Consider the following 19,943-nt stretch of genomic DNA (forward strand, 5'->3'; position numbering starts at 1 on the left):
GTGGTACGTCAGCGGAGATGGAGCGAGTGAAAGCGTTAGGTGTCTTTCACAGTCTATTGTGTTGTGCATTTGGGGATTGCGTTAACAAAGCAAAAAGTCCGCAATGGGATCCAATTGCACAAGCAGTGGAAGTTTGGTAGCCAGGGTTCAGGCTGGAGAATTGCGGCACAGGGGGTCAGCAAGGTTTATTATGTGTGCGAAATATGGTCCACACGCGGAGGCTTTTTGCAAATGAATTGGTACGTATGATTGCTAATGATAGGGCATCATTCCCTGGGGTTGGTGAGTTTGATCCTAAGGTATTGCAGGTAGTATGTCTAACCAAAGTGATATAAGACAAGAACGGAAATATAAGAACTGTTTGAACTTGTAGCAACAATAAACAAGTAGGAAGAAAAAGAGAAAGCAAGTATACCGCTATATGTAGATGTGGAAGCAGTTACGGCCAGCATACAAAATATAGAAAAATAAAATAAAATATGAAAAAATATGAATGTAACCTATATATGTACTAATGAATGTCGAAGTTTTATCTAGGAGGAGAAGGCGACCTGACTGGTTTCAGCCATTTCTCATGCACAGGAGTATCCAACCTGTAAAAGAAAAGCAGTAGCCTGCGGGGGAAGTGGCTGAGACCAGTGGAACTGGTAAGTATGGTGTCATTCGTGTACATATATAGTAAAACCCAAAAACAAAATAAAAATCAAGAAAGTAACGTCAGAAATGGAGAAAAACCTGTCCGCACAATAGTATTTGCCAGTAGGAAAGCAGACAGAGGGGGTCATTCCGAGTTGTTCGCTCGCCTGCAGATTTTAGCAGCATTGCACACGCTAGGCCGCCGCCCTCTGGGAGTGTATCTTAGCTTAGCAGAATTGCGAACGAAAGATTAGCAGAATTGCGAATAGAAATTTCTTAGCAGTTTCTGAGTAGCTCCAGACCTACTCACAGATTGCGATCAGCTCAGGCCGTTTCGTTCCTGGTTTGACGTCACAAACACGCCCTGCGTTCGGCCAGCCACTCCGTTTCTCCAGACACTCCCGCGTTTTTCCCTGTCACAACTGCCAGTTTCCGCCCAGAAACACCCACTTCCTGTCAATCACACTCCGATCACTTCAACGATGAAAAATCTTCGTTCGGACGTGAGTAAATCTACTAAGTTTTGTGCTAAAATACTAACCGCATGCGCACTGCGTACTATGCGCATGCGCATTTTTGCCTTAATCGCTCCGTTAGGAATATCGGCAACGAGCGAACAACTCGGAATGACCCCCAGAGACAGGGTAATCCCTGGGTATTTCTTTTAGTTACCATATAAGAAGTATTCACTCCTAGTAATGCCCCTAGTCAAGATGAGCTCGGAAATGTTTGTTGGACCATGTACAGACCCTTAATACGGGATGAGAAGGATTGAATGAATACTTCGTATGACCTAGAAGCTTGTTAATTTTTTTTTTTTTGTCTTTTGCAGTAATAGAAAATTCTCCATCTGGATAAGATCACTGGTAAACACTAATTCGGCAAATGGGAGGAACGAAAGAAGTGCAACATTACCCTTTGACAAAAACCTGCTGAAGTTACGATTGGGCAACCACAAGGCTAAACACTTTCCTTTCCTTCTTTTTCCTAACAGCATTGGCCCCTGACTAACTTAACCGACAGAGATTTAGTTAAATGTGAAATACGTATATTGTACTCCCGCTCAGGAAGTACAAGGTATGTTAGACACCCCTCAAAGACTAATGTTGCATTACACTATTCTAGATTCATGTCCATCACAGGTAGAGGAAATTATCTCACAAGATACCGGGTTCCCTATGAACTTAGGATGGACAGGATTGATGGCTGAAGTAGTCCCAGTAGTGACACAGCATGCACAAGCTTCAAAGGGGGGTAGACAAAGTAGGTAATCAATTCCCCGTAGTGCCCAATCCAGTTGTCATTTTAATAAAATCCTCTCCACCTCTACAAACTTATCTGTCACCAACCTCTATTCTGTTTCTCCACAGTTTCCTCTTCATCTTTTGCGTTCACACAGGGTGGTACAATACATGGACCCGATTACAGTTCAAACACTACATGCCTAATTGGTCCTGTCCTTCAGAGTTCTGCCCGAACCCAGTATATCTCACCAGCACGATGACACTATTACTGCATGCACATCATGCACAAAGGGTAGAGGAAGGATGAGAATACTGGTGAAGGGAATTTTTTGTATATACACTGATATGCCCGTTGGTGAACGCAGACCTGATATTTTCTTCTTCTTTCTCTCCTCTAGAGATGTTTTTTTTTTTTTTTTTTGAGTTATGCTCATGGTACTCTACATTGCAAACACACAACAGTTAAATTAAGATACAAATTTGTGTTCCCTACAGGAAAAGGAGGTCTGGAAGTCGAAGGGGTATGGTTAGGAGTCCCCAGGACTCTGGAGAGATGGACAAGGTAAGCCAGTGGCCCCCAGGACGTATCTCCCCAGCCTAGCTGATGCGGCATATAATCTGACTCACCTAGGGTAAGGAGGGTATGTGCAAATTGGTAAGAGCTTACTAGCGTGTCCCAGGGATCTATTCTCAGGCAAGCAGGAAAGCAATGACCTGTCTTACTTGCATGAGGAAGAACAGTTGGTAAAGTAGTACTAACAGAGCCATCCCATATCCCTCCTGCAGACGGACCTTTTCAGGTAATACAAATCGACTTCGTACAGTTAACACCCTTTAGGAATTATTGTTATGTATTGGTGTGCACTGATGTTTTCTCAAACTGGGTAGGCATTTCCTGCCGCCATGGATACTGCTGTGTTTACCGCAAAGAAAAATGCGCAGAAATTTGTGTGTAGATATGGTACCCCTAGAAGTAGGAGCAAAGAGAAATTGGACTATTGTGGTCATAGACACTGCCACTAGTATTATGAAGCATCGGTACCACTCCCAGATCTTCACTTAACGAATCACCCTATTCGAAATTTGTTTTTGTTTTTGTTTTTTTGTTTTTGGAAGACAACCTCATGTCATGAATGATCCGCACAATGATCAGAAATACACCAATGAGGAGACAGTACAGTACCTTATCGAGGTGAGCCAGCATTTGAGAACTTGACAAAAGAATTTGAAACTGTTGATTCCTGGTATGCCAAATACTAACTGTCTTGATTGTGAACCAAGAGACTGTGTGATTGTTCTTACGCTCAGGTTGCCTAATAGACAGGTGGTAAGGACCATACCAAGTTTTGTTGACAGCACTATCCCAGTGAAAGTAGCCGAGAGAGAGACTTGGGTCCACGATTCCCATTGCAGGAAAGTCGGTAGTCCGGAAGGAAATCGTAAATGGAGTGAGATCGCAAAAGTATCACCAGAGAGTCTGTTCCGTGAAGACTGAGAGGCGGCACTGTTGAACACTACCTGAGCGTACTAAAGGATTACAGAAAGACCAGTCGTTGTAATTGATTGCTATGGACAAGATTTGTTTTGTTCTATGTTTTGACAGACATCCATTGAGTGATTACCACTCACTAGTGGGTAAGGTCTTAAACCAAACGGAATGTTGGATGTGCTCACAGGTACCTCTAAGACAAAATGATGCAGGATTAGTGCCATATTTTTTTTAGAGTTAGCTGAGGTACTTGAATTACACGGAAGGGGGAGGGGACCGGTGGACAAGGAATATAATATAACTAGACCCCCTAGTCTTAAGATCCACCAGTACCATAGATAAATCCTTGGTATGTTTAAATCTCACCAATTTCAGGAAATTGGGAGGTAATCAGGAACAATCAGACAATGGCTAAGAGCTCACTAATATATGTGGAAGAAAGGTTTATGAGTGGCTCTCCCCGAACTCCAAAGGTTTATGTTATTTAGGAAGGACACAACTTATAACCCTTGTTCAATGATGAAACAGACCTAGCATACGTTTCAGAAATGGAAACAATGTTCAGAAAATGATAGGAATATGTAAATCATGAAAATTTTTATATGTCACTTTCACGATGTGTTTGTTTTCTCCCTCTACCCAGCAGAACCTCAATCGAAACCGAACATCAGTGTACAAAGACGTAGGAACATGTATGTGTGAAATGTTAATTCAAATCAGACATTATAGGCCAAAGCACTGTCCCAGCATACTCTATAGGTTGAATGTTGTCCCACACCCAGCCAGTGGTCCCGTGACCGCCGAGTGCATATAGAGGATATCTCGTCGTCCTCCCTTTCTTCCCCAAATATAGTCAAATGTCTGATTTGCTAAATGAATACATACTTCTGTCTAGGTTACCGATTATTGTTTGAAATAATAAGATTTTAAACCTACCGGTAAATCTTTTTCTCCTAGTAAGTAGAGGATGCTGGGGACTCCGTAAGGACCATGGGGTATAGACGGGCTCCGCAGGAGACATGGGCACTCTAAGACTTTAGATGGGTGTGAACTGGCTCCTCCCTCTATGCCCCTCCTCCAGACCTCAGTTATAGAAATGTGCCCAGAGGATACGGACAGTACGAGGAAAGGATTTTTGTTAATTTAAGGGCGAGATACACACCAGCCCACACCATACACACAGTACAACATGGTAAATACTAAACCAGTTAACAGCATGTACAAAACAGCATCAGCCATAGACTGATCTCAACTGTAACATAACCCTTATGTAAGCAACAACTATATACAAGCCTTGCAGAAATAGTCCGCACTGGGACGGGCGCCCAGCATCCTCTACGGACTAGGAGAAAAAGATTCACCGGTAGGTTTAAATCTTATTTTCTCTTGCGTCCTAGAGGATGCTGGGGACTCCGTAAGGACCATGGGCATTATACCAAAGCTCCAGACCGGGCGGGAGAGTGTGGATGACTCTGCAGCACCGATTGAGCAAACATGAGGTCCTCATCAGCCAGGGTATCAAACTTGTAGAATTTTGCAAAAGTGTTTGAACCCGACCAAGTAGCTGCTCGGCAAAGCTGTAATGCCGAGCCCAAGAAGAGCCCACCTTCCTAGTGGAATGGGCCTTTACCGAATTTGTTAACGGCAATCCCGCTGTAGAATGAGCCTGCTGAATTGTGTTACAGATCCAGCGAGCAATAGTCTGCTTAGAAGCAGGAGCGCCAACCTTGTTGGCTGCATACAGGACAAACAGTGCCTCTGTTTTCCTAACCCGAGCCGTCCTGGCTACATAAATTTTTAAGGCCCTGACTACATCCAGGGACTTGGAATCCTCCCAATCCCCCATAGCCACAGGCACCACAATAGGTTGATTCATATGAAACGACGAAACCACCGTAGGCAGAAATTGAGGACGAGTTCTTAACTCTGCTCGATCCCCATGGAAAATCAGATAAGGGCTCTTGTGAGACAAAGACGCCAATTCGGACACCCGCCTCGCAGATGCCAAGGCTAACAACATGACCACCTTCTAAGTGAGAAATTTTAATTAAACTGTTTGTAGAGGTTCAAACCAGTGTGATTTAAGGAACTGTAACACCACGTTAAAGGTCCCACGGTGCCACTGGGGGCACAAAAGGAGGTTGGATGTGCAGCACTCACTTTACAAAAGTCTGGACTTCTGGAAGAGAAGCCAATTCCTTCTGAAAGAATATAGATAAGGCCGAAATCTGCACCTTAATGGAGCCTAACTTTAGGCCCATATCCACTCCTGTCTGCAGAAAATGGAGAAAACGACCCAGCTGAAAATCTTCCGTAGGAGCATTCTTGGCTTCACACCAAGACACATATTTCCTCCAGATAAGGTGATAATGCTTCGCCGTTACCTCCTTCCTAGCTTTGATTAGAGTAGGGATGACTTCCCCCGGAATACCGTTCCTAGCTAGGATTTGGCGTTCAACCGCCATGCTGCAAAGACCTTTTGATGAAGTCCCCACTCCCCTGGATGGAGATCGTGTCTGCTGAGGAAGTCTGCTTCCCAGTTGTCTACTCCCGGAATGAAGACCGCTGACAGAGCGCTTACACTAAAGCAAAGATCTTTTCCTAAGCGCTTTTAACGATTCCAGCTGTGCTTTCCAAAGAAAACTGATCAGCTAATCAGCAAACGCAAACTCCACAGAGAAAAAACCTTTGAAAATTTTCACAATTACTTCTTAATTTTATATATAATTTCCAGACACAATGTTTTAAATTTCCACACTGTCCTCCAGAGGATACTCCCGTAGGGAAAGTCTCACAATTTTAAACACAATTCAGTTTATGTTTGAATTCCAAAAAAAGCACAATCCGGTCTCTCCAGATCCAAAGAATATTAACAGTTTATTTATAATCCACTATTAAGAACATCTAAAAATCTCTCCGGTTTGACAAAGACCCGTTTGGAGGGTAGAAACGCGTCGGCGGCTAATGAGTGATTTCGGTCATTGTTTTATGAGAGGAGTGAGCCGGGAGCAGGAACCGCGGTGATACAAATAACTACAGCGGTAAATACTCTCACGTCAGGACGGAGCTCGGTGGTACGACAAGTAGGGAAGGTAACCCGTGATTGCAAAGAACGCCTGGTAGCTAAAGCCAGACAGAGGGGGAGTACCTACACGGCAAAACGCTGGTGTCCTGGAGGTCCGGTGAGATCTAAAGTTTATAACCGAACTGTAATTGCCTATTACTGCCTGCAAACCGGGTCACGTGACGAAACGCGTCAGGACTCCTCCCTCATTGTCCTTTTACCGAACACCTGCTTCCTAGGACGCCTCCAGGTCACAGCTATTTCACCCGGCCCTCACCTACGGCAGTTGCGGGCGGCTTCCATTTGGCTTCACATCCAGCCGCAGGCGCTGTGCGGCTACGACGACCGTCTCCAGCATCTTCCACCCCAATGTCTACCGGCGGACGGTGCACGTCCAGGTAGTCTGGAAGGAAGTTTCCTCATACAGCTGGGCACTTCTGACGGCGCTTTGACTCAACAGCCACACACCTGCCACCATCTATCATCTGCACAGCATTTACAAGGTGACACTAGCAGACTAATCGAATAAACCTTGCGGCCGGTTGATTTATCCAGATACCATACGTACCCTCCAGCTTTTCCACCTACTGGGCAAATTCTTGGGCTTACCCGGGGACGCTCGGGTACACCAGCCCCTATGGAGAGGTAATCTCATATATATATATATATATATACAAATACTTCATGCTGGCAATTCTCATTATGTGCAGTTCCAGTGATATGCTCAGGAATTACATCTAGCAGCTGTGGCAACAGCGTTTCTAAAAGGACTGCAACACTCTGTTACATATTATCCAGTTCAGTGAAATCTCAATGATACCAAGTACAACAATCAAAGCTTAGACAATTTATGTGTTTTTAAATTTCTGTATTTGACAAATTAAGCGAAGTCATAAGGAATAGTACTTATGAATTATCTATTATGTAATAGTATTTTTATTCTTATTAGAGTATTGGCATTAATAAATACATATACTTTTTATTAATATATTTGATTCCTTGGTTGTTATTGAACCTGTGCAAATCTGGTGTGTGGTTTTCATGAGCGCCTCTATTAATTTTTGTATCTGGTTAATCCTTTAGGAGTATTGCACATCTCCACATAGCGGCGAGCGTGTTCCCACACCTCAAATTCCAGGTTCATTTGATTTCAGCATATTACTTAACACAGGCGCAGCAAAATATTCTCTTTTTCTTTGTCAGAGTGAAAAGAACACCAGCTACGGCTAGTTCCCAGGAACAAAAATCTTCCCCGGCCTCTACAAAATCCACCGCATGACGCTGGGGCTCCGCTGCGGGAGTCCGCACCGGTGGGGGCACGTCTTTGTCTCTTCAGCCAGGTCTGGGTCTAGTCGGATTTGGACCCTTGGGTGAAATTGTATCCCAAGGCTACAAACTGGAGTTCGAAGATGTGCCCCCACATCGATTTTTCAAATCGACCTTGCCAGCTTCTCCCCCAGAGAGAGAAATAGTTTCAGCTGCCATACAAAAGCTGTGTCAACAGCAGGTGATTATCAAGGTTCCCCTAGGGCAACAGGGGAAAGGGTTTTATTCAACCCTATTTGTGGTCCTGAAGCCGGATGGCTCGGTCAGACCAATTCTGAATCTAAAATCCCTAAACCTATATTTGAAAAGGTTCAAATTCAAGATGGAATCTCTCCGGGCAGTGATCTCCAGCCGGGAAGGGGGGGATTTTATGGTGTCACTAGACATAAAGGATGCATACCTTCATGTCCCCATATATCCTCCTCATCAGGCGTACCTGAGATCCGCTGTACAGGATTGTCATTACCAGTTTCAGACGTTGCCGTTTGGGCTTTCCACGGCCCCGAGAATTTTCACCAAGGTAATGGCGGAAATGATGGTGCTCCTGCGCAAGCAGGGGGTCACAATTATCCCATACTTGGACGATTTCCTGATAAAGGCAAGATCAAGAGAACATTTACTAAAAAGCGTGTCTCTCTCCCTGAGAGTACTACAACAACCCGGCTGGATTCTAAATCTACCAAAGTCGCAGTTGGTTCCGACAACTCGACTGTCATTTTTGGGCATGGTTCTGGACACGGAAAAAAAAGAGGGTTTTTCTCCCAATGGAAAAAGTCCAGGAACACCAGAGCATGGTCAAGGACCCGCTGAAACCAAAAAGAGTGTCAGTTCATCAATGCACTCGAGTATTGGGAAAGATGGTGGCGGCCTACAAGGCCATTCCGTTCGGCAGGTTCCATGCAAGAACTTTTCAGTGGGACCTTCTGGACATGTGGTCAGGGTCCCATCTACAGATGCATCGGAGGATAAGCCTGTCCCCCAGGGCCAGGACTCTCTCCTGTGGTGGCTCCAGAGTGCTCACCTTCTAGAGGGTCGCAGGTTCGGCATTCAACCGGACAGCGTTTCTAAAAGGACTGCAACACTCTGTTACATATTATCCAGTTCAGTGAAATCTCAATGATACCAAGTACAACAATCAAAGCTTAGACAATTTATGTGTTTTTAAATTTCTGTATTTGACAAATTAAGCGAAGTCATAAGGAATAGTACTTATGAATTATCTATTATGTAATAGTATTTTTATTCTTATTAGAGTATTGGCATTAATAAATACATATACTTTTTATTAATATATTTGATTCCTTGGTTGTTATTGAACCTGTGCAAATCTGGCGTGTGGTTTTCATGAGCGCCTCTATTAATTTTTGTATTTTTTTCACTCTACCTTTTCCTCTGGCGAGGAAGGAAGAGCCCCGACCCTTTCTGAACATATGCGACCGAAAGGACTGCATCTGGTATTGAGGTGTTTTCTTTTGCTGTGGGGGAACATAAGGCAAAAAAGAAGACTTACCCGTGGTAGCTGTGGAAACCAGGTCCGCGATGCCCTCCCCAAATAAAACTTCACCTTTGTAAGGCAAAGCCTCCATATGTCTCTTCGAATCAGCATCCCCTGTCCATTGACGGGTCCACAGGGACCTTCTAGCAGAAACTGCCATGGCATTGGCTCTTGAACCCAACAGCCCAATATCTCTCGCAACCTCTCTCATATATAACGCTGCGTCCTTAATGTGACCCATATCTAAGTTGTCAATGTCAGATGACAAGTTATCTGCCCACGCTGCAATTGCGCTACCCACCCATTCCGACGCTACTGCAGGTCTGAGCAGGGCTCCCGTAGTCGCATAAATTGATTTTTAGGTAGTTTCCTGTCTGCGATCCGCAGGATCCTTTAGGGCCGCCGTATCCGGGGACGGTAGCGCAACATTTTGGACAAGCGCGTCAAGGCCTTGTCCACCGTGGGCGAGGATTCCCACCGTAACCTGTCCTTTGAGGGGAAAGGATACGCCATAATAATTATCTTGGGAACCTGCAGTCTCTTGTCTGGAGTTTCCCAAGCCTTTTCAAATAAAGCGTTCAGCTCATGAGATGGGGGAAACGTTACCTCAGGTTTCTTTTCCTTAAACATGCAGACCCTCGTGTCAGGGACAGAGGGGTCCTCTGTGATATGCAAAACATCTTTTATTGCAATAATCATATATTGAATACTCTTGGCCACTCTTGGGTGCAACCTCGCATCATCATAGTCGACATTGGATTCAGAATCCGTGTCGGTATCAGTGTCTGCTATCTGGAAGAAGGGACGTTTATGGGACCCTGAAGGGTCTTGTGACACAGCCAAAGCCATGGATTGACTCCCTGCATTGTCTTTGGACTCTGCTTTGTCCAATCTCTTATGTAATAGAGTTACATTAGCATTTAAAACATTCCACATGTCCAACCAATCAGGCGTCGGCTGTGTGAGACACCACCACCATCTGCTCTGCTACCTCCCAAGACGAGCCTTCCGCTTCAGACATGTCGACACACACGTACTGACACCCCCACACACACTGGGATAAATATAGGTAGACAAAAAACAATGTAAAGATGGCGCTCAAGTTCAAAGGTGCTGCAGTCCACCAGCAGGGATGGTCAAAGAGATCCCCAAAAAAGTCACAATTTATATGGTCAAGTTTGCTGTGGTGCGCTCCCTGGGTTATTATGGGAATGTTCAATCTTCAGACGTGTTAAGCTCAGGCGAGTATATTCTTAGTTCGACAACGATTCCCCACTCCAATTGTCACGATTTTTCCCCAAAAAATAGAAGAGAGAGCAATATAGTGAAGTATAGTCAGATTCAGCTATATTTATATGGGTGAAATTATTCGAATATAAGGAGTCCCAATGAATGGGCAGACCCACGTACCAGATTGGAGTGCAAATAGGTTTTTTTTCCCCCAGCGCAAGATTAGTAAAGATGAGAGACACGTGAATAAAAAAACAATTTCTTTTATTCTAAAATTTCATAAATAAGAATGTCTTATAATCGTTAATACAAGTGTAAAATTTCCTTTAAGATTGTCTAAGAGGAGTATGTAATAAAATTGCTATATGGCTAGAACTGTGTGTTCAAAATAAGGGTTTGTCGGTGGATTTGAATAAATGTGAATAATTTATAAGGAAAAACCCTCTATGAATACCTATATAGAGTAGGGGATGAAGAGTACTATACGGCAAAATGTGCAAATATGCAAATCCTCTATAGTTACCTATATACAATAGGGAATGGAGGTTGCTGTACTGCAAGAGAATTATTTGTGCAATATGGAATTAGTTGTTATGACACCTATTACCGGTAAACATACAGACAAACTACATAAAACACATATGCTAGATATAGAGAAGGTGCACTTTCTAGCGACTTAACCTCTCTGATGTACTTCAAGTTCTGCAACTTCCGGCAGGCACAGGATTTAAAGTTCATGTGTAGCTCAGTCTTAGTAAATGTTGCAACGTCAGATGTCACTGTGGGTTTTGATATAAAGTATTGGTCTCAAAGTTCTGGTATACCTTAGTGTTAGCTGTATTCCAAATCCTTGGTAGCTCAGGTGGGTTTTCCGGATGAGTTGTCCCCCTAAGGCAGGTGAAACTGGAGTCCGCCGGCGGAGATCCTGCAAAAGCCGTTTCTCAGCGCTGAACGGCAGTGTGCGGGATCGATTTGATCTGTAATCACGTACCAGATTGTTTGGGGTGTCAATCGTGCCCACCCTTATACGCCTGTGGTATTACTTCCACTACTCTCTAGTAGTTTTCCTCTGGGATTCTTCACCAGTTCACCTCTCCATTCGGAGTTAAATCCCCAATGATAGAAAGAGAACAACACTATATAGTGAAGTACTGTTTGTTTTGATATGTAAACAATAATTTTATTTAAAGTATGATAAAAGTTCTTTTTCTAAAAACATATGGCGTCCAAATACAAATTTTAGCAAAAAATAAAATGAATAATAGAATTGCACTCCACCACAGATTGGTGGGCCCACGTACCAGAGTTGTTGGGGTGTATCAAATGTCCACCCAAAAAAGCGCCTTAGATATTGCTCCCCGGGGTTTACAGCAACAATCAGCGAGTTTCCTCTGGACACCGTGGGTACCTCCAACCAGTCACCAACGCGTTTCTGCCCTATAAGGGCCTTTGTCAAGGTGTGTGGTATGTGTGAGGTAGGGTATATTTAAACCCCCCTCTGTGATCTGATTGGAGGACCCATCAGTGCTCAATAAATATCTATACAGATTTCAAAACATACATGTGTGCACTTTTTGTCCATCAGGACATTATTTCCTATTAACTTACATACCCTTAATTTAAAATATAGATTTATTCAGTGTTTAACAGCGAGTGCGTGCGTTCCAAAGTCCGTGGAACGCACGCTACTTCCTGCCTATCAACAACCACGTGACCGGATATGTTCCCAATGAGTTTTGTACGTTCGCGGTTTTAATTGCTGGAACGCACGTAAGTTTCTATTCTCTTTAGGTCACCTGACCGGCCGCGCCACGTGTAGCGCTCCATGTCCCCGTGACCGGATGTCTAGTCTGTACATTTCATACGTGTGTTCCTTGTTCAATGGAACGCACGTTGTTCGTCTTCTTCTTCCGGTCACGTGACCGGTCGCGCTCTGTAAAGCGCTCCGTGTCCTCCTGACCACAATAATTTGCCTTGTCTGTACAAACATCGTGGAGCGCATTGACAACTTGCGTTCCACTGATGTTTACTATTGGGTATTGTTACTTCCGGTCTCGGGCATATATTGGATTTGTGGAAGATAAATTGCATTCACAATAGTACATCATAAGTTTCGCCTATATCTTATTAAGCTCATAATTTCCATGGTATATATTGGATTTGTGGAAGATAAATTACATTCACAATAGTACAAGATAAGTTATACCTATATCTTACTGAACTCATAATTTTCATAGTATATGTTCACAATCATGTCATCACTGGGGTGAAATTGGAATGGACCTATGAAATATATTTATAAAAACCATTTTAATTCAAATTCCAAGTTTAACCCCTTAGGATTAAGTGTACCCATTTCATATATAAGTTTCATTTCAGTTTGTGCTAGTGATTCTTCTTCGTTGTTTCTTCTCCATTGGTTTTGGACCGCCCTGATCCCTATTACCTTGGTTAAACCTTTGCAATTACTCTGATGGACTTCTTTGAAATGATTGGAGACTGAATGGGTAATAAGCCCTTTCTCAATGTTTCTCACATGCTCCGCCCATCTTATTTTAAGAGATCTAGATGTGCGTCCAATATATTGCATACCGCACTTACATTCCATTAGGTATATGCAATTCTTGGTGTTGCATGTAATAAACTCATTGATAGTATATGTTATCCCCGTAGATGTGGATTGATAATTTTCAATTTTTGATGTCTGTGTTCTATAGGTTTGGCACATTTTACACAGCCCACACCTATGAAACCCCTTCGTCTTTATTCTAATAGATTTCTTGGGGGCCATGGCACTCTTCACGATCTTCTGCCTCAAATTTGGGGCCCTCCGATAAATGAATTTAGGTTGTGGTGGTATTATTGATTTTAAAACTGGATCACGTGCCAACAAGTGCCAATGTCTTCTCACAATTTTTTCCATATCTTTATATTGGCAATTAAAAGTAGTGATAAAAGGCAATGAGAATGTTTCTGTATCTTCCTTTATTTTTGGTTGTAGGGTGTCCTCCCTATCTATTGATGCTAGTTCCTCAATAAGCTTGTTCATAGGCTCCTCCTGATATCCTTTGGCCCTTTGGAGAGACAGAGAGAGAGTATGCCAGCACACACCCAGCACCACTAGACACTGAAACAAAGTCCCAGCCTGTAAAGCGCTATATCTACACAATTTAGCACCAAATAAATGTGCCCCCCCCCCTCATTTTTGCACCCTGTTACTTGTTCAGCAGGGGAGAGTCCGGGAGCAGCTTCTCTGCAGTTTGCTGTGGAGAAAATGGCGCTGGTTAGTGCTGGAGGATCAAGCTCCGCCCCCTCGACGGCGGGCATCGGTCCCGCTCTTTTTCTTTAAACTGGCAGGGGATTTATTATATACTGCCTCTGCAGTATCTATATAACTGTGCCAGACTTATTTGAGGTGAAAATTGCTGCCCAGGGCGCCCCCCCTGCACCCTGCACCCTTGCTGTGCCTCTGTGTGTTGTGGGAGCAATGGCGCGCAGCACAACCGCTGCGCGGTACCTCATGAAGATCTGAAGTCTTCAGCCGCCTTTGAAGTCTTCTTGCTTCTTACACTTACCCGGCATCTATCTTCCAGCTCTGTGAGGAGGACGGCGGTGCGGCTCTGGGACGAACAGCAAGGACGACACCTGTGTTCCGACCCTCTGGAGCTAATGGTGTCCAGTAGCCTAAAAAGCAGAGCCCATCAGTCCAGGAAAGTAGGTCTGCTTCTCTCCCCTCAGTCCCCCGAAGCAGGGAGCCTGTTGCCAACAGTGCTCCCTGAAAATAAAAAACCTAACAAAAGTCTTTTCAGAGAAACTCAGGAGAGCTCCCCTGCAGTGCATCCAGTCTCCTCTGGGCACAGGATCTGAGGTCTGGAGGAGGGGCATAGAGGGAGGAGCCAGTTCACACCCATCTAAAGTCTTAGAGTGCCCATGTCTCCTGCGGAGCCCGTCTATACCCCATCGTCCTTACGGAGTCCCCAGCATCCTCTAGGACGTAAGAGAAATTTTTCTTATGTTAATAATTTATGGCAGTTATTGTTTACTGCCAAAGGGTGGACTGCTGAAGTCAAAAATATTACATAGAGAGGACATACAGACTCCACACATTATGAGTCGCTATACTTGCGAATACGCACAGCAAATATGGTAACATACGCATTTACACAGACATGCCACAAAGATAGATTCGACACATATTTCATACAGCACATAAATTGAACATATCAAGCGCCAGACATCATAATGTTTTAAATTATATAATGGAGTAACGTCATGTATGTATATTATTGGAGCGGAGCAAGATGGACATGTCGTGCTTGGTGTCAAAGTAACCAGATTAATGAGTGTGTTAATTTGATGCCTGTTATTAAGTTATAGCACATTGCCATTAGTAGATATGATTGAATGTATGAATATAATGCCACAATTCTGAAGAGAACAAAAGGATTCCATTTAAAGCATGTGATATACAGGAATCTCAGGCCAGCCCTTTTGATGTCTTCAAGGCTTGCATATGAACTGACCAATGACTCATCATGAATGAGAAAGTTCCCTCCCCTAGACCAGTAACAAGAGATCTGTATACACCCCCAAGAGACTCAGTGTATTGCTGTACACACACACACACACACACACACACACACAGATGGCCCTTCTTGTCCCAGATGATGGTGGAGATGATGTCTGTCCAGTGGCTGCATGATTTTACTGAGAGAGAGAGAGAGAGTGATATGGAGTGGAGACTTTATTTGAGCAAACTATGGTAATTGTATTGCTGGCCGTGTCTGTAATGAATTAGTTTGTAATAACTGCTTACTGTATAAATTGTAACCATGTAACTATATATATGTACTGTACATTGTGATATATTGAATACATATCCTTTTAATAACAAATATATACATCAATGAGCTTTGGAACTCAGATAATGTGTGGGTGTATTATTTTCTCTTATGGGATGTAGTGTTTTTGCAATGTATAGCGCACATTCATAGGACATGGTAATGAGATGTGCAGGCGTCCACAGTATATATTAGAGCTTGCATTTCAAATATTTGTTAGAAAGCAATTTGACTTTTACAGTGCACACCAAGTTCAGTTGTGCTACGTATATAGATTCAGACTGTCACGCACAGACATACAAGTGTCACATTTCAAATTAATTAGTGCAGTAACAGGAAGGGGTTTTGTCCTATTTTAAGATGCACATTTGCGCTAAAACCATGCCACACTGCTTGGTGTAGCACATTTGCGCCAGGTGTCTTGTGCCACATGGAGCATTGAGGCTAAGTGTATGAGGACACGTCTGTATTATTTATTTTATATTTGGCTACAGTTTTTTGTATAATGCTTACATATTAGTACACAACTCACATATTAGTACACAACTCACAATATAATAAACATTTGCATAAAAATGTGACACCTTTAAATAAAGTCCTACATTGTGTATTCCTTGCTCCTCACACTTGAATCTATCCATCAAGTATTAATAAAGTAATAAATAAAAAAACACTGATATAAATGTTAAAACAACTTACAAAAAAAAGAGCAACAACTATAAAAAGAAAAAAAAATGCATTGTACCTATAAACGATCCATTCTGGATCTTCTTCCAGATTTACAGGAATGTAAGAAGCAGGTCGCATGCTTTTGTCTTCTGGAGGGACAGGGCATTCATTCAGTTTGCAGCCCTCTGACTTCAGTAAGTGTATGGTTGCCTGGTAAACAAGAAAACACCACTGAATGCAGGCGCCATATAACTGTACAGCACCAATAATACTTTAGCTTTGTAATAAACAATAATTCTGGTATGACTTTAGAAGTGTAAACAAGCAAATCATTTAATGCTAAATAGTCTCTGAACCAGTAATCTGTTAATATGAGCTATTCCTCTGATATGAGTACTCCCGAGTATTCTAGTTAGAATGCACATGGGCACACCTCAAATGAGCTCTGCTATAGAGTCCATTCCTTAAACAATAGTTGCATGGAGTCACCATCACATGCACAAGAGAAAACACCTACTACACCTGTTCCCCATCTGTCTCACCTCTCTTAGGGCTGCGCTGAGCAAATGGCTAAAGTGTACAAAAGATTATGTGGAATTTAGTGTTTTAGAGGGAGATGTTTCAAGCAGTGTAAAGTGGAGTAATGGACAAGTAGAGAAGCTCCACTGGTCCACTTCTCCACTCTTTACACTGCTTTACACTGCATTTCCCCCTAGTAAATAATTTCCCATGGACTGTAAAAATAAGATTTTAAACCTACCAGTAAATCTTTTTCTCCTAGTCCGTAGAGGATGCTGGGGACTCCGTAAGGACCATGGGGTATAGACGGGCTACACAGGAGACATGGGCACTCTAAAGACTTTAGAATGGGTGTGCACTGCCTCCTCCCTCTATGCCCCTCCTGCAGACCTCAGTTAGAGAAACTGTGCCCAGAGGAGACGGACAGTACGAGGAAAGGATTTTTATTAATCTAAGGGCAAGATTCATACAAGCCCACACCATCCACACCGTATAACCTGGAATATACGCAACCAGTTAACAGTATGAACAAAACAGCATCAGCCAAAGACTGATCTAAACTGTAACATAACCCTTATGTAAGCAACAACTATATACAAGCCTTGCAGAAATAGGGCGCCCAGCATCCTCTACGGACTAGGAGAAAAAGATTTACCGGTAGGTTTAAAATCTTATTTTCTCTTATGTCCTAGAGGATGCTGGGGACTCCGTAAGGACCATGGGGATTATACCAAAGCTCCAAACCGGGCGGGAGAGTGCGGATGACTCTGCAGCACCGACAGAGCAAACATGAGGTCCTCATCAGCCAGGGTATCAAACTTGTAGAATTTTGCAAAGGTGTTTGAACCCGACCAAGTAGCTGCTCGGCAAAGCTGTAATGCCGAGCCCAAGAAGAGCCCACCTTCCTAGTGGAATGGGCCTTTACCGAATTTGGTAACGGCCATCCCGCTGTAGAATGAGCCTGCTGAATCGTGTTACAGATCCAGCGAGCAATAGTCTGCTTAGAAGCGGGAGCGCCAACCTTGTTGGCCGCATACAGGACAAACAGTGCCTCTGTTTTCCCAATCCGAGCCGTCCTGGCTACGTAAATTTTTAAGGCCCTGACTACATCCAGGGACTTGGAATCCTCCAAGTCTCCCGTAGCCTACGGCACCACAATAGGTTGGTTCATATGAAACGATGAAACCACCTTAGGCAAAAATTGAGGACGCGTCCTCAACTCTGCTCTATCCACATGGAAAATCAGTTAGGGGCTTTTGTGAGACAAAGCCGCCAATTCGGACACCCACCTTGCAGATGCCAAGGCCAACAACATGACCACCTTCCAAGTGAGAAATTTTAATTCAACTGTTTGAAGAGGCTCAAACCAGTGAGATTTTAGGAACTGTAACACCACGTTAAGATCCCACGGTGCCACTGGGGGCACAAAAGGAGGCTGGATGTGCAGCACTCCCTTTACAAAAGTCTGGACTTCTGGGAGAGAAGCCAATTCCTTCTGAAAGAATATAGATAGGGCCGAAATCTGTACCTTAATGGAGCCTAACTGTAGGCCCATATCCACTCCTGTCTGTAGAAAGTGGAGAAAACGGCCCAAGTGGAAATCTTCCGTAGGAGCATTCTTGGCTTCACACCAAGATACATACTTCCTCCAGATACGGTGATAATGTTTCGCCGTCACCTCCTTCCTAGCCTTTATCAGAGTAGGGATGACTTCCTCCGGAATACCTTTCCCAGCTAGGATTCGGTGTTCAACCGCCATGCCGTCAAACGTAACCGCGGTAAGTCTTGGAATACGCAGGGCCCCTGCTGCAAAAGGTCCTCCCTGAGAGGAAGAGGCCATGGATCTTCTGTGAGCATCTCCTGAAGATCTGAATACCAGGCCCTTCGAGGCCAATCTGGAACAATGAGTATTGTCTGCACTCTTGTTCGTCTTATGATTCTCAGTATTTTTGAGATAAGCGGAAGTGGAGGGAACACATAGACCGACAAACACCCACGGTGTCACCAGGGCGTCTACTGCTACTGCCTGAGGGTCCCTTGACCTGGCACAATACCTCTGAATCTTCTTGTTGAGGCGTGACGCCATCATGTCTATTTGAGGAAGTCCCCAAAGACTTGTTATCTCTGCAAAAACTTCTTGATGAAGTCCCCACTCTCCTGGATGGAGATCGTGTCTGCTGAGGAAATCCGCTTCCCAGTTGTCCACTCCCGGAATGAAGACTGCTGACAGAGCGCTTACGTGATTTTCCGCCCAGCAAAGAATCCTGGTGGCTTCCGCAATTGCCACTCTGCTTCTTGTCCCACCTTGGCGGTTTACATGAGCCACGGCTGTGACGTTGTCTGATTGAATCAGAACCGGTAGGTCGCAAAGAAGATTCTCCGCTTGTCGTAGGCCGTTGTATATGGCCCTTAATTCTAGAATGTTGATGTGTAGACAAGCCTCCTGGCTCGACCATAGTCCCTGAAAATTTCTTCCTTGTGTGACTGCTCCCCATCCTCGGAGGCTCGCTTCTGTGGTCACCAGAACCCAGTCCTGAATGCCGAACCTGCGACCCTCTAGAAAGTGAGCACTCTGCAGCCACCACAGGAGAGATACCCTGGCCCTGGGGGACAGGCTTATTTTCTGATGAATTTGAAGATGGGACCCGTACCACTTGTCCAGAAGGTCCCACTGAAAAGTCCTTGCATGAAACCTGCCGAAGGGGATCGTCTCATAGGTCGCCACCATTGTTCCCATTACTCGAGTGCATTGATGAACTGACACTCTGTTCGGTTTTTACAGGTCTCTGACCATGTTCTGGAGTTCCTGGGCTTTTTCCCTCGGGAGAAAAACCCTCTTTTGTTCCGTGTCCAGAATCATGCCTAAGAACGATAGCCGAGTCGTTGAAACCAACTGTGATCTTAGTAGATTTAGAATCCATCCATGCTGCTGGAAACTCTCAGGGAGAGCGACACACTTTCCAGCAACTGATCTCTCGATCTCGCTTTTATCAGGAGATCATCCAAGTATGGGATAATTGTGACTCCCTCCCTGCGCAGGAGCACCATCATTTCCGCCATTACCTTGGTGAAAATCCTCGGGGCCGTGGAAAGCCCAAACGGCAACGTCTGAAACTGGTAATGACAGCCCTGTACAGCGAATCTCAGGTACGCCTGATGAGGGGGATATATGGGGACATGAAGGTATGCCTCCTTTATGTCCAGTGACACCATAAAATCCCCCCCTTCCAGGCTGGAGATCACTGCCCGGAGCAATTCCATCTTGAATTTGAACTTTTAGATTTAGAATGGGTCTGACCGAGCCATCCGGTTTCGGAACCACAAACAGGGGAACCTTGAAAAACACTTGCTGTTGACACAGCTTTTGAAGTGCAGCTAAAACTATCTCCCTTTCTGGGGGAAAAGCTGGTAAAGCCGATTTGAAAAATTG

The 19,943-nt window shown here is 44.1% G+C and overlaps 1 protein-coding gene across 3 annotated transcripts in view; it reads right to left on the bottom strand.

Annotated features, from left to right (window-relative positions):
* CFAP46 (cilia and flagella associated protein 46) overlaps nucleotides 1-19,943 on the bottom strand; it is a 798,890-nt gene that overhangs the window by 457,815 nt on the left and 321,132 nt on the right. For all 3 annotated transcript variants that reach the window (XM_063962013.1, XM_063962014.1, XM_063962012.1), the window contains exon 18: nucleotides 16,071-16,204. In XM_063962013.1, the coding sequence (XP_063818083.1) occupies nucleotides 16,071-16,204 (134 nt within the window). The remainder of the gene's footprint in view (nucleotides 1-16,070; nucleotides 16,205-19,943) is intronic.

This window comes from Pseudophryne corroboree, chromosome 3 (genome assembly GCF_028390025.1).
Source record: "Pseudophryne corroboree isolate aPseCor3 chromosome 3, aPseCor3.hap2, whole genome shotgun sequence".
NCBI lineage: Eukaryota > Metazoa > Chordata > Amphibia > Anura > Myobatrachidae > Pseudophryne > Pseudophryne corroboree.